Source organism: Etheostoma cragini, chromosome 9 (genome assembly GCF_013103735.1).
Source record: "Etheostoma cragini isolate CJK2018 chromosome 9, CSU_Ecrag_1.0, whole genome shotgun sequence".
NCBI classification, from domain to species: Eukaryota; Metazoa; Chordata; class Actinopteri; order Perciformes; family Percidae; genus Etheostoma; species Etheostoma cragini.
In genome coordinates this window covers 14,241,128-14,255,980 of record NC_048415.1, presented here as the reverse complement: position 1 = coordinate 14,255,980, position 14,853 = coordinate 14,241,128, and the positions used below count along the sequence as shown (strand labels likewise).

Below are 14,853 nucleotides of genomic sequence, written 5' to 3'. Positions count from 1 at the left end.
ACTAGTACTCAAATGCCTTGAGACATTGTTGGAGTAATTTTGACATCATTATACCTATACTGTGTCACTATAGTACTCACACTTTAAATGCTCTGGGTGTTTTTACATTTGCAGCCTATACTATCACTATTAAGAGTAGTGTGAACAAGGAGCTTATGCCACAATATCATAGTCAATGTCAGTTACAGCAACTGTACTCCATAATACGTGGTAACATTAATGCATGCCTTTAATTTAGGGCTGAACAATATACTGTTTCTGCATCAACCTTGTAACCTTGCAATATACACGTGTGATGTAATCACATGCGTACATTGCAATATAATAAGGCAAGTCAGACGCACCATCGTAAACTAAGGAACCATTTTACTGCTTGATAGAAAATGAAAAATGTAAATTCACTTTTCTTGACCAATAAACAATCAGTTCTTTTTTAATAAACAACACAATTTGGCCTCATTTAATTAAAAAATGGGTGAAATGTGTGAAAAATACTCAAAAGCAGAATTGTTTGTGGAAAACTGCATACTAATATAAATATCAGTGTTGTCATTAAGTGTTATCCTTTCTTGGCATATTGGATTATGCTCCATTGTCTGTGTATGGAGGATGGACCAGTATTGATGGTGATTACTGGTCGTATCCTAATAAAATAACATCCAAGCATGCCAAGTGTAAAATAACACGCAGGCATTGCTTGTTTGAACAACAGAAGCTCTGGCCTTCACTGCAACCATTTGGACAATTTATTCAGTTACTGTTCCAGCACGAATGTGTGAAAAAAAGACCTCATAACTATTCAAGTAGCACACATAGGGACAAATGTCTAAATGGTATCTCTTCAGAGCTGTTATCAAGAGAAGGGACATTTTTGAGGATACATTTGTTCAAAATGTCCGTTGAAAGTTTTGAAAATAAATTTTTTAATCTCCTATTGAGGACTTCAATTTATTCACCTCGCTCCGTCTCCAAGCTTTTTCCTCCGCGTTTCTGTTTGTCTGACACCCTTATATACCTCCCTCCCTCCCTCCTCCTCTTCTCATTCCTGCTGCCAAATTAAGTGTCAAACGGACCGAGAAGGCGGGTGGATGGCCCACATTTCTCCTATAGAGATCAACAATATGGTACAGTAGGTTCCAGTCGGTGCTCTCTTATTCCATTCTCCGCTCCGATACAGAGCAAGCCCGCTACCCCCCCCCCCCTTTCCTGTTTCATTACTGGCTGATTGGGTTGTTATTGTAATTAAGAGCTCCTGTACAGCCAGTGAGAGCACCAAGCTGCCTGCTTATGGGTGGTCCTCAGTGGGAGGGTGCGCTTTAAGGGGGTCACGGTCATTGTCCACCATAACCCCCACCCACAACAGGTCAGCCAGGTTTTTTTTTTTGTATGACGCTCTGTTTATTCAAAAAGTAAATTAAAACAGCAGTTCACGGTATAGTCTTAGTGTATTTTTTTCTTTCTTTAGATCACAAAAAATGAAAAAAATGTGCAGCAGGTGTCTTCCTCTTTCTTGCCGTTTCTTTTTCCTTGTTTTTATCTCATGTTCTCCTTTCACACATCCAGTCATAACCTCAGGTCGTTGAGTGTTTTATGTTGTAGTTGAACATAACTGTTGTTTGTGGGCAGTAGGAAGCAAACTCTCCCACCTCCTCGTGTGTGTGTGTGTGTGTGTGTGTGTGTTGCTTGTCATGTAACAGAGGTCCATAGCGGTCCTCCATTCATGCATGTGATCACCAACCGTCCTGTAAGTCCCTTACGTCACCCTGCGTTCCTGCCTGGGCTCAGGTTACACTTTCACCCCTCTCACTCCCCTCCCATCTTTTCCCTGCCCCCCTTCACCCTTTCTTCCCCTTTCTTTTGCCCGCGACCCGTCTCTCTCTGACTCAATCTCTCTATTCGCGCTCTTTGCCTCTCCTGTGTCCCCATGCTTCTAAACCTGGGAGGAAAGAGGGAGGAGAAAGCTCATTATTTTAAAGACACAGTGGCTCTTTCAGCCAACCCCCGAATACATATCAACCCTTCCTCCACTCCTTTACTCCCCTACCTTCTCCTCCCCTCTTCCCCATCTGCCCCTGATGACCCGCGCCCCCACCCCTCACTCATTCCCCTTCTCTCTCTCGTTCCTGTCAGTCGAAAACAAGACTCCATTTTGCAGAGGGAGCTCCCAGTAGCACTGTGTACTGCTTCCCCTCATGGCCCACTAACATTTCTTTGTGTCAAGAAAGCTTCTCTAGCAGGATGTGATGTGTGTTTGTAAAAAGACACCAAATTTCTTACCTGCAGTCATAAAAATACATCTATGTGAAAAGGTCATGTGTGTGTCCTCTTGGTGTTTTCTTGAAGATCATTATGGGCAGGGGTTAGTTGCACCATGGCCCTGTTGGTGTTGCATAACGTAGTTTGTTATGTTGTCGTGTTGCACAATAGGTATCCGGTTAGTGCTGCAGGCTGACAGCGAGTGGGTGGCTTGTAGCCCTGTGTGATGTGTCCAGGAGATAAGGCCAGAGGGCAGAGGAGTGTAAGGTTGCTGTTATCACTGGTAATAACGCCAACTGCCACATAGTAGAGAAATAAATGTTTTGGTTTCTGATAGTGCCTAATAAATAGGGTGCCAGGTCAAAGTGGCTAGCTTGTGTGAATGGACCTATGCATGCACTAAATAGAGAGATGTCAGAGTGAGGAGATTGCCCATAGAAAGGCGCCCCGAGCAGTTGGGGGTTCGGTGCCTTGCTCAAGAGCACATTGGCAGTGCCCAGGAGGTGAACTGGCACCACCAGTGACCCACCGGTTCATTAGACCCAACTCCCTACTGACAGAGCTACTGCCACCTCCAAAGCTGTTGTAGCTGTTGTTTCACACTCTGTCTCATCTGATGAGATGTACAACAGCTGAAATTGATTTATCATTTTATAACTTGCGTTTGACTGCTGGCAAATCTGGCTGCAGGCGTACAGTGTAAAGTTGAGCTTGCTTTGGCCATGTTCACAAGGGTTGCACTATTGAGAAAATGTCATGATTCAAGATAGATTTTTAGGCTCAAGATTGAATTCAAAATCGATTTTTTGTTTTGTTTTGTTTTTTATTAAAAAAACTATTCTTAATTAAAATAACGATTTACAGTATGTAAATGTAGTTACTGTTCCCATGTGATAGTACACACGACATTACAAAAGAAAAAGAGAAGAAAAATAATACTGAATCATCAATTTGAATTGATTTTGAAGCTGTAGAGCTTGAATTGTGATACAAAAGGGAATCCCTTTTTTTTGCACACCCCTAATGTTCACACTACTGTGGTTACATTCAAATACTCCCACTTAAACGTTTTTTATTGATGAAAGTAATTTCATTACACGTTAAACGACGGACAAAAATGATCTTGTGCCCGTTTGTTGCTGTCTGACCTAGTCAATGAATGGATGAATATGTTAACTTTTCATGTTCGTGTCAAAATCGTCCGGCTAATCCGCGTATATCGAGGAGCTACAGGCAGCAGCAACAATGGCGGCTCATAAAGAGGTTAGCATAAATCGGGCATGTGCAAACTATGGCCCACGGGCCATGTACAGCCCATTAGGGTTTTTAATCGGGCCCACATAACTTATCTCAAACTATATTATTAAATCACATTCATTTTGACTTCCCTGCAATTGCTTTGGAACTTTTTCCTCCAATTTTTCCCAAATGCACATGAATGCAGCATAACCCTCAACTTCACTTTTCACACGTCAAACGCACATTGAGCCATTCTGTAAAAATGTGCATAAAAGAAAAGTGGAGAGTGAGTGCCGAGTGTTTAAGGAGTCTGACAAACTGATTCAAGAGTCTAGCACCAAGGGACATTTTCTGCTAGCATTTTAATTAGCTAAGGCTAGCAAGCCTTTCTCAGAAGGTGAGTTTTTGAAAGACTTCATGATAGAGATAGCAGGTCTCTTATGTCTGGATAAGTTGTCAAAGGCAAGTTTGAAAAGATCAGTTTGTCGCGATGTACAGTGACTCGCAGAAGTGGAACTGATTAATTAAGATATTGCCAATGAATTTAAAAAAAAGTCCTTTACATTATATTCATTAGCCCTGGATGAAAGTAACGACCTAAAAGAAACTGCTCAGCTCCTAGTTTTTATTTGAGGGATTAACAAAGGCTTTGAGATAACTGAGGAGCATTTTAAGCATGGAGTCCCTAAAAGGAAAGACAGCGAGAAAGGACTGACACCCTGTCAGTCCAGGTTTGTTTGCGTTTGCTGTGGACATATTTTCCCACATGATGTACAGCCAATCACTGAACAACCTGGACAGAGAAATCTGCCATCGGTTCTCTGATTTTGCAAAAATTGACAAGTCCCTTTAGCTGGTGTCCTATCCCCTGTCACACGACCCTGAAACGGCACCACATGACCTGCAACTGGAACTGATCGATCGATCTTCAGTCTGACTCCATCTTGAAGGAGAAGTTTAACTCTCTTAAACTGAATGACTTTTATGCTTCACTCAACGAAGCAACGTTTCCAAACCTCCGAGGGCGGCACAAATTATACTGGCGTTGTTTGGCTCGACCGACCTTTGTGAGCAGACTTTTACAAAACCCGTCACAAAGTTGACCAGCACATCAGATCCATTTTGAGAATTGTCATAACAAAACTAACCCCAGACTTTGATGCACTGGCAGAAATGTAAGCCCAACATCCGTGTTCCCACTGAAATGTAACGTGAGTTTCTCTACTTTCATACAATAAATGCATTACTTGCTTTGCTGCGTCTTAAAGGTCCAAACTTTTTACATAATAGTTTTTACATGTCCTTACATTAGTACACATAAACACGCAATCCATCTGGTCCTTGCCCGGCCCACCTGTCAAAGTCAGTGTGGCCCAAGAGTCAAAACGTTTGCCCACCCCTGGTATAGATGCTGTAATTCCATCAGTTATATCAGAACTGGGGAGTACAAAGAACAGCCCTGAAGGCTTCTATCGATGGAAAATTAGTTTTCGCTCTTCTCCAAGCTCCCATAGTCAAGAGTTTGATAGAGATTTTTTGCCTGCCCTTTTCCAAACAGTTTCCAGTGATGGCTTCTCAGCTGGTTCTGTGCACAGAACCATGTTTTACACATCCAGTCAGCCACTAGTGTAAAACTGACAGTAACAGGATGGCTGTTGCTGTTGCACTAGTGCAGGGAGGAGCAAAGTTGATGGCTAATGTTTAATATCTCAATATGCACAATTCCTTTATTTCATAAGTTTTGTCACCATGTCAAATAAGATAATGGTTCAACATACCTGCTTATGTTTCATTAATCTCTTGTTAGGTGCCCTACAGCAGACAGTCATTTTTGCTATCGTTTGTATATTTATCTTCAGTAAAAATGTTTTTTGGATACATTTTTTTTACAGAATTGTAAATCTGTAAAAAAACCAAAAACATATTCTGTTTGATTTATTTTATTTCGTCAGACATATTCACTTCAAAAGAAACTAGAACTAACTTAAGAACTAATTTACGCATACTCATGATTGAAATACCATGAAAAACTGCATTGCTTGGATATTTAAATTTGACTCTTTTTTGTTCTTTAATCTGATCCAGATATTTTCTCTAAAATAATAACAAAAGGCCACGAGTTGGTGCTTAAGTAAAATACATTCTGACTGGCCTGAATAACTCACCCCTATATGCTAACGTGCTGTTGTAGTAAACAGAATGGTTTTATTTGGCAGTGTAACAGCTTTATTGGCTCTTTTCCATTATAAGACATTGATGTGCTGCCGGTCAGAGTTTGTACCTTGACTGTTGACATGTTTGTCTCACTAACCATTAACAGAATTGGGAGTTAATAGGTAGCTCACACCTGAGAAATAATGACGGTCAATAACAACTCAATGGAACCAACTAGTCCACTGCAATGAATTTAGACTTTTGTTTCTATTTTAAGATGTATGTTGTAGTGCAGTTTATCATTTATTTTTATTTTTATTTATTTTTTTTAAAGTGGTAGTGGGGAATTGCGCAAAAAATGGGGAACATAGCAAAGGGTGGTGAGGGTTCACATTATTTAGATGCATGGACGACGCAGACAGTGCGATTAGCAGGTGTGTGTCTGTTTCATCTAATATAAAAGCAGCAGACTAGATGGAGACCATTGGATGTTTCTGTGATAAGATGCTAATTTCACCATGCATCCACAATCACCAGGCCCCTTTTCAGCATTGTAGTTTTACAAATTGAACTTTTATCCATGACAGACGTTCACATTTGGTTAACAAAATAAGTCTAATGATGAATGTGATTAGTTTCCTACAAGGCATTCTTTTGTCGTTCTTGCTCTCATGCAAACAGAGTGGCCTAATGTTTGTTTTTCCTAGTGGAAACCAGCCTGTTATGTTTCCATAACAAATTGCATTCAAATCCAATCTTCTCACATCTGAGTTATTGACCATAACCATGTTTTTGGCCATTATGGCTGGTATTATTTTTGACATGGTCCATGCATGGTTAAGTCAAATTAGTATTGTGGCTCACCACTACCAGTGTTGTTAATGAGTATGTTCAACACTGCAGAATTTATGGAAATGTATCTACTCATTTTAACACGGTGTTCAAACATCTCGTTGCGTCCCCTTATCAACCAGTTAATCATATCTTCCACTTTAAACTGCAAATCTGTTTGCATGAGCTGACACTGTGTATGATTAGATGTTGATGGACAAGCCTGGGTGATCTAGTACAAAAACATTCCACCTGTATGGCCATCCCTGACCATCTTTGTTAAAATTCTAAGAAAGTTGAAATTTTGAGGAAAATAGTCGCAAGGCTTTGACAAAGGTCACGTGAGCAATATAGTTGCTTTCTGTTCTCTTGGTAACTTTGTAAACCTATTTTAGCAAGCAACAGCAAAATGCCTTTTCTCTCCTTACATCTTCTTAAGTAACTGCCCCCTAATGAATTCTTCACTCCTCTTTGTGTGTGTGTGTGTGTGTGTGCGTGCGTCCTTGCTTGCGTGTGTGTGTGTGTGTGTGTGTGTGTGTGTGTGTGTGTGTGTGTGTGGGTCCTTGCTTGCTGGTCCAAATGTGGGCTTGTGTGTGTGCCAGCGTGCAGCAGCTAAAGAGTATGAATGAGCGTGGATAAGCATTTTGCTTCCAGGCTTCATTTCTGTTAACCCTTTCATGTGTGCTTCATTCAGATTAGACAGTGCCATACAGTAATGTCCTCTCTGGAGCGAGAGCGGTTTCTTCCAGTCAGATTGTAAAGGGGACTTTAGTGAGGTTTCATGAATGGCTCTGCTCTAGTTAATGCAAATCACTAGGGGTTTCATGTCTTAAATGGGGAAAAAGGGTCACGTTCATATCCGGTTGTTCTGACGCTGTTGCAAATCAAAGATGACTATCTATACTATGATGTGGGCTCGCCAATGATAAAACACTGCCTCTACCTTTTTATTACTGTTTTACTTATTTTATTATTTATTTTACTCTTATCTTTATTAATACGTACTGTGTGTATATGTTTATACTTACATTGTTTATATTCTCTACATGCACCAATACCATTAGAAATTTCTTGTATGTATAAACTTGGCAATAAAGCCCTTTCTGATTCTGATCCTGAAAGTTGATGAATTAACTTAATCAAGTTATTTTTCAAGAAGAACTACTAATCATATGCTAATTCCAGTTTCTCAATTCTGTGGATTTGCTGCTTTACTTTGTCTTACGCCATGAACTTGAAGTTGTATTTATTGGGATCACTCTGAGCTTTAGGAATTTGCTATGGACATTTTCACTATTTCTAAAAATGTTCTTGTCTAACAAGTTTATTGATTAATGGGGAAAAAGTTTAAATAACACCACTTCTAAAATAGTTTGGTCAAAATTTGAACTTTTTGTTTTTTTTACCTTCTTGACAGTGGGATATATTTCTGGGCTTTTTAAAAAATAAATAGCATTGGTTTTAGGGAGGGGTTCCGAATAAACTGGCTGCTGATTGTAAATAAACATTTTGCTGATCAGCTCTGTTCTCCGGACAAAGGTGTCTAATGTAAAAGTATTTTAAAATCAAAAAAACTTGGATTCATAATTTTAAAAGACTTGTGTTGTACTACTGTTTCTCATATCTCCCTCCATCCTTATCCTCCCAGTCTGCCAGAACAAGGATATCCGGAACAATGTGACCAACCTCCAGTTGTTGGAGAACTGCACCATCATCGAGGGCCACCTGAAGATTCTACTCATGTTTAAGACCAAGACCGAGGACTTCCGGGGTCTCAGCTACCCAAAGCTGCGAGTGGTGACCGACTATGTGCTGCTGTTCAGAGTCTACGGCCTCGAGACCCTCAGCGATCTCTTCCCCAACCTGACGGTGATCCGCGGAAACAACCTCTTCTTCAACTACGCTCTTGTGATTTACGAGATGCTGCAGCTGAAGGAGGTGGGTCTCCACAGCCTCATGAATATCAACCGGGGCGCAGTGAGGATCGAGAAGAATCCAGACCTGTGTTACCTGACCACCCTGGACTGGTCCAAGATCCATGATTCGGTGGAGGACAACTTCATCGTAGCCAATAAGAATGAGAGAGAGTGTGGAGATGTGTGTCCCGGCACGGCCCAAGGTCAGACCATCTGCCCACAGAACACCATCAACGGACACTTCAGGGGACGATGCTGGTCACAGAACCATTGCCAGAGAAGTAAGTGTTTTTATGTGCGTCAAACAGTGGAGAGCTTATTACGTGTTTTTTTTCATTCAATTTATCATTATTCATTGATCTGTTTTGAAGTCATAGAAAAAACTGAACTTGCTACAGCACTTGACAAAGATACATGTTTTTAAGTTTTCTTCGCTATCAAAGTAACCCAGTGATAATTTATTTAATACATCTATGAGTATACAGTGAACCCTCGTTTATCACAGGGGTTACGTTCCAAGAAGAACCCGTGATAGGTGAAATCCGTGAAGTAGGAACCTTTATTTTTTTTACATTATTATACGATGAAATACTCCATAATACATTGAAACCAAAAAACAAAACCTCTTTACAGGCCAAAGCATTTGTTTAACAAATAAAAGTACTGTAGCAACGTTTTTTTTTACAAATAACTACTGTACTGTAATCATCGATACGAACTGAGAGGCTTCAAATGTCGGAGATCAGCACCGCCTCACTACTTTTACTAAATTTACTTTTACCCACTAAGTCATTAAATAATTTCTAGAGAATATTTATCAAAAATCTCATTGCGTAAATGAAATTTTGTTAAGGCAACAATAGTCAACCATACAATATCGTTGCAATATCGAAATTGAGGTATTTGGTCAAGAATATTGTGATATTTGATTTTCTCTATAAAAAGAAGCAGTGGAAAAATCTCCATATTGACTGCTTGTTGTGTCTGCACATGATAGCATAGCGCCTTTCCAGAATCCATCACGCTGCTCAATGTAAAGTGGTCCTTTGAGACACATAATGAGAACATGCACTGGAGATTTCTTTCCTCCCAGAAATCAATTGAGACGACTAATGTTTTCATTCCAAATGGTTCATATAATGATTTCTACAATAAGGAGGGTTGCTCCTAATATCAGCAGCCAGGGGTTGTGGACTACCTCTGATTAGCATTCATTGACAGGAACACTGTGGCAAGTGATCTGTAATCATAGACTTGGCATCTGCTTGATCTTTAAAATGACTCAGTGTTAAGGGAACTGCAATCTCAAAGGTAGGCATTATGGGAAACAAAGCCATGACAGAAAGAGGTTTAGACTGACAGTTGATAGTACGCTTGTTTGTTAAACATTGTACATATTTTCTCTCCTTTTAGAAGAGAAGAGCTGTAGGTTTGCTTGGTGCTGCTGCCAGTATGTCAATCAGTCTTTCCCAACCTACCATAAACATAAAGAGTAGCTTCTATTGTAAGACACACAGAGAGAATGCTTATTATTTTTTGAAGGCGATTATAGCTTGTGTTGTTTTTTTTGCTGTCTCTGTGTCTGACAAAGGTTAGCGATCAAAGCAAAACGACCATGTTTATACTTATATCATTGACTGTTGCAGCCCACATAAAATGCCGGCTCCTCGGTTTTCTGCCAGGTCTCACTGTCAGGAAAGTAGTACAGGAAATGTCTCTTATTGTGTCTAAGTCTTTGACACACACACACACACACACACACACACACACACACACACACACACACACACACACACACATACGTAAGGTGAATGAAAATGAAAGTCGTGCAGACCTGGGCCTGTATTTATCAAAAACATAGTTTTAGAAATTAGAGTAGAAATGCTTTACATTTACTCTAGCTCACAATAGAATAAAAGCTATTCATCAAAACTTCTTGCTAAAATTTTTAAACGGGTTAAGGGTAGAATTTAGATGAATGTAGTGTAGAGCAGGTGAACACAAATCTGTCTGGTACATGGTTTGGAGTGGTTGTACAACAATTTGTTGGTCATGATAATGAATTAGATATTAGCTGAAGCAATATGTGAAATTCAGAAGTGGTGGTCATTTTAGGATATCATTTACATTTTATTAGCAAATTTGATAGGATGTTACACCGCTGTCCTCCTTTTTTCATTTTCCATGCATACTCATGGGCTTTTGCCAATGGGATAAATTCTCCTTAGAGAACAATTTTACTCCCATGTTGAGCATTTATAAGTGTAATTTGGAGAATGTTTGACAAATACAAGCCCTGGACTCGGTTTCAGAGATAAATGCCAAGACCACTGAAAAAAAGAAGGTAGGCTGATGAACAGAAGTGGGTCCACAGGACGCCAAATAACGTGTTGTACATGTGCGTTCATGTCTCCTTTGCTTTGGATAAGCAGGGGGAGCAGGTATGACGCTGTGCTCTGTGTCACATGACAGGCTCCAGTTTAGCCAAGAGTGGTGTGTGAAAGCAGGAGCCATTTCTAGAACATGATGCAATGGCTGTCTGCCTCTGCGGCAGGGGGAGTGTGTGGAGGCTACACATAGGGATGATATGTGTACACTTACTGTAAATGCTTGTGAGTGACCGTGTGTGTTTGATAAGTGCATGTCCCCACTGGAGGGGAGAGCTGCAGTTCCACATTTCCACAGACATGTTTTAAGCCGACAGCAGCCAAACTTGATTGTTTTTCTCAAGTCAGTGCTGTTACAGATCAGAATAAAATACTTAAATAAGAATAAACAGTATAATACCTATGCGTCTTATTGCTACACAGGCATGTTTCAACCCCACATGAGATAAAAGGATTTGAGATGTAAACCTCAAGAAATGTGTTGTTTCCCTTGGGTGCTTTTGCAGGGATATACAGTGAAACACATGCTGGGTGGTGGTGCGAGTAAACTGTAGGATCTTTAATTAGAACTTCTGTGAATAAAAACTCAAAATTTACAAACTTAGCTGCACACATACACACGTGTGCGTGTGCAGGGTGGAGGAACATTAGATGGCGCAATAAAGTTTATGTGTGAGTGGAAACTGTGGGGTTGTTTGTGTTGTGTTTTTACAGAGATCCAGTTGCCTTAGGTACGAGCCAAGGGAGAGCCTGCATTCCTCTGATCTTACACATGCTCCTTACAAGCAGGAAAACCTGTGTGTGTGTGTGTGTGTGTGTGTGTGTGTGTGTGTGTGTGTGTGTGTGTGTGTGTGTGTGTGTGTGTGTGTGTGTGTGTGTGTGTGTGTGTGTGTGTGTGTGTGAGAGAGAGAACCAAGACATGTCAGGTTTAACTGTGCAGGGCCCTTACGTTTTTTTTGGGCAATCCAAACAGCCTGGAGAGTGTAGAAGATCTGACATTCATTGCCCGGTCATATTTTCTGTTGTGTATGTGTGTGTATCTGACCACACATGTATTTCTTGTGTATGTGCCATCAGTATATTTGTAAATGTGTTGGTACTTAGGATATGGAGGTCAATTACATAGTAGTAGGGCTGCACGATTATGGCCAAAATGATAATCGTGATTGATCAATATTGAGATCACGATTAATTATCACTATTATTTGTTAATTTGAACCAAAACAAATTTAATTGTCACGTTGTCGCTGTTTATAGTTGCTTTCACATCCATATTGTGCTGCATTCCTCTTTTGTTGAAGTTGTATGTTGCACATACATAAAGCTGCAACACATGTAAATGAAAATTATCTGAAATAAATAGCCAAGGATATATTTAAAAAATATTATCTCTAACAAAGCTCCTTCACTTGTTTTCAACAATAACTGATTAAAAGAGCTAGGGAGAGAGAGGGAGTGCGATGGACGTATGTTAGGCCTACTCACATATTCTGGCCATGGGTCACATCTCTCGCCAGCTCCAGCAGGCACCATCTCACACGCTATTTCTCTACAAACTAAAGTTATTTGCATTCAATAACTTCTTCTGTGTTTTTTTGCCGTGGCCGCCGCAATAGCAGAGTTAGCAGCGGAAACACTGGTACAAATACAGGTTTGCCTCTCATGCTTAACAATAAACAGGCACGACTTTACAGAAGAAAGGGGTCATGTATTGCAACATTAAACCATATTGATATAAACAACATGGCTTTGTTAGTGGAGAGGCAGAGGATGCGAGGACATTTGGTGCACCGGTGTGACCTAGAGGGAAAACGTTACTCGCACCCTAGAGCCCTGGGAGCTAACAGACACTAACTAGCACTGGTCACTGCTGTTGTCTGAAAAACAACACAGACGGGAAAAAATGTTGCTTTTACTGTTAAATTGGTAAACCTTATGACCGACGTATGACCGACTGCTGGTTTACGGAGCGGTAGATTGGCTTTGCAAAAAAAAACTGAGCCTTCTATGAACGGAATGACGCATTTAAAATATCGCTTGATTACGCAAATGTTATTGTAGACAGCCAGAATCGTGATCGAACTTAAAATTTGATTAATTGTGCATCCCCACGTAGTAGGTTTTGTCAAGTGCAATTTTTCCAGCTTTAACAAGCTGTCACCAGTCACTGTGGCTTAATCGCCTGATTGAATGTTGGTAGTTGCTTGCTTTTTTCCCTCTGGTTAACAGTAGCGTGCATTTTGATCATGCGTTATGCAATCCAATTCAATCCATTTGAAAACTTCAATCATAAGTAAGTTTGTGTATGTGGACAAATCTGGACTGAATCAGTTGAAATGTCTTTGAGCATTCCAACCATTCCTACACGTGCCATTCTGCAGCTGACCCTGCACATGGATGTCCCTATGGAAAACAGAGAATGAAAAGAATTGTTTCTCAGTCAAAAATCACAAGTATAAATAAAAGTTTGCTACTGGTGTTGAAATACCAGATTGGCAAGAAAATGATCATGTCTAAAAGAGAAGGGGAAGGTTGTCAGGTCTGACATCAGTGAGGTTCATGGATCACCGACACCTGCTTTAAATGGGACTGACAGGATGTGTAGGCATGTGTCATACATCCTCTGCACCCACATGTTTGCACATGATGCATTAAAGATGAGTAAAATGGCATCGGTAGGACTGGTTTGGTTAACATGATTGAAAGCAGTAGCTTTCTAACTTTGCCTTTTTGTTGTCTTTGGACTTATTGGTTTGGTTTTTAGATGAAGGTAGTAGTTAACCTCTTATCTGTTATGCACAATAAATGACCTTTCAATTTAAGGATGAAGGTTTTTTGACAGATGAGAAACAGATCGAAAGCCAACGCATGCAAAGGCAGATTGACTACAAGACTAAGGACTCCATTAACAAATGAGAAGTAAAGACAGATAAAATTACAGATAGAAAAGGAAGCTGGGGTAGTATTCACAGATGAGAGAAAGAGGGAATGGGAGCAAACAGTCAATCTCCTGTTTAGATAAGGCTCTGTCTGTTGCTGATGCATGGCACACTGTGTTCAGCCTCACAGACACCAGCCAGTACTGTGTTTACACACACACACACATACACACACACACATACACACACACACGCAGGAGGAGAGAAGCTTTTCAGGTCAAAGTTCACTTAGCCTGTGCCTACGTGCTTTGTTGTTTGCTGCGATTGTTTTCAGGCTCACACACGCACCAGCACACAGAGGCACAGCTTCATCTCCCACTGTCAAAAGCCATAGTAGGAAAATGCCCTCTCCATTACACATACCATTTTCAGACCGTCACAGTCACACACGTTAAACCTGCACTGGTGGCCGATCTAAATGGGTCAATGTGCGTCATTCGGCATGGCTTTGTGACCCTCCTACTGACCAGAGTTGAACACTGGTACGGCTGCCCAGATCTCTACATTTAATGTAGTTATTAGCACGTTTAAAAGACATTCAACTAACTTCCAAGCTTTTGTAAAAAACAAGAGACTGAGAGCACAAGAGGGTTGAGCAAGAGAGAGTGAGAAAAATTGAAAGCGAAACTTTATGGTGTTGACAGTACTGTATGCAATTCTCAGGAACTGGGACTTACTTTCTATGAAGCTCCAGCTGTACTCTGTGAGCGATGATTAACCTGTGACAGCAGTCTATGAAAGTGTCAATAACCATTATAACATTCAAAAGACATTTTATCTTATGAAAGGAGGTTTAGTGGTTTATTTTATAGTTATGTCCCGGCAACAGATTTACATGAAGTATCAGGACATTTCCTCAGAATGGGAACAAAGTCTCTTGAAACATTAAGAAGTTCAGTATTTATAAGATTTTGAAGACTCCAGAAACTCACTGGTCCCGGCCAAGAAGTGGTCTTGCACATAACACGTCATCAAATTGATGTTTTTACACTTAATTTTCTTGTGCAGTTTATACTTTGTGTTATCCCGTTTTCAGTCGTTATGCTAAGCTAAAGCAGTGGGCAAAGTTAAACAAAACAGAGCAAAACAAACAAGTCAAGTTTCAAGTGTGCCTCCCAGGTACACATGCAG

At 40.4% G+C, this 14,853-nt stretch overlaps 1 protein-coding gene across 2 annotated transcripts in view; it reads left to right on the top strand.

The window, feature by feature from the left end:
* Positions 1–14,853, top strand: part of insrb (insulin receptor b) — an 82,633-nt gene that overhangs the window by 18,673 nt on the left and 49,107 nt on the right. For both annotated transcript variants that reach the window (XM_034881873.1, XM_034881872.1), the window contains one exon: positions 8,129–8,677. In XM_034881873.1, coding sequence (XP_034737764.1) covers positions 8,129–8,677 — 549 coding nt within the window. The remainder of the gene's footprint in view (positions 1–8,128; positions 8,678–14,853) is intronic.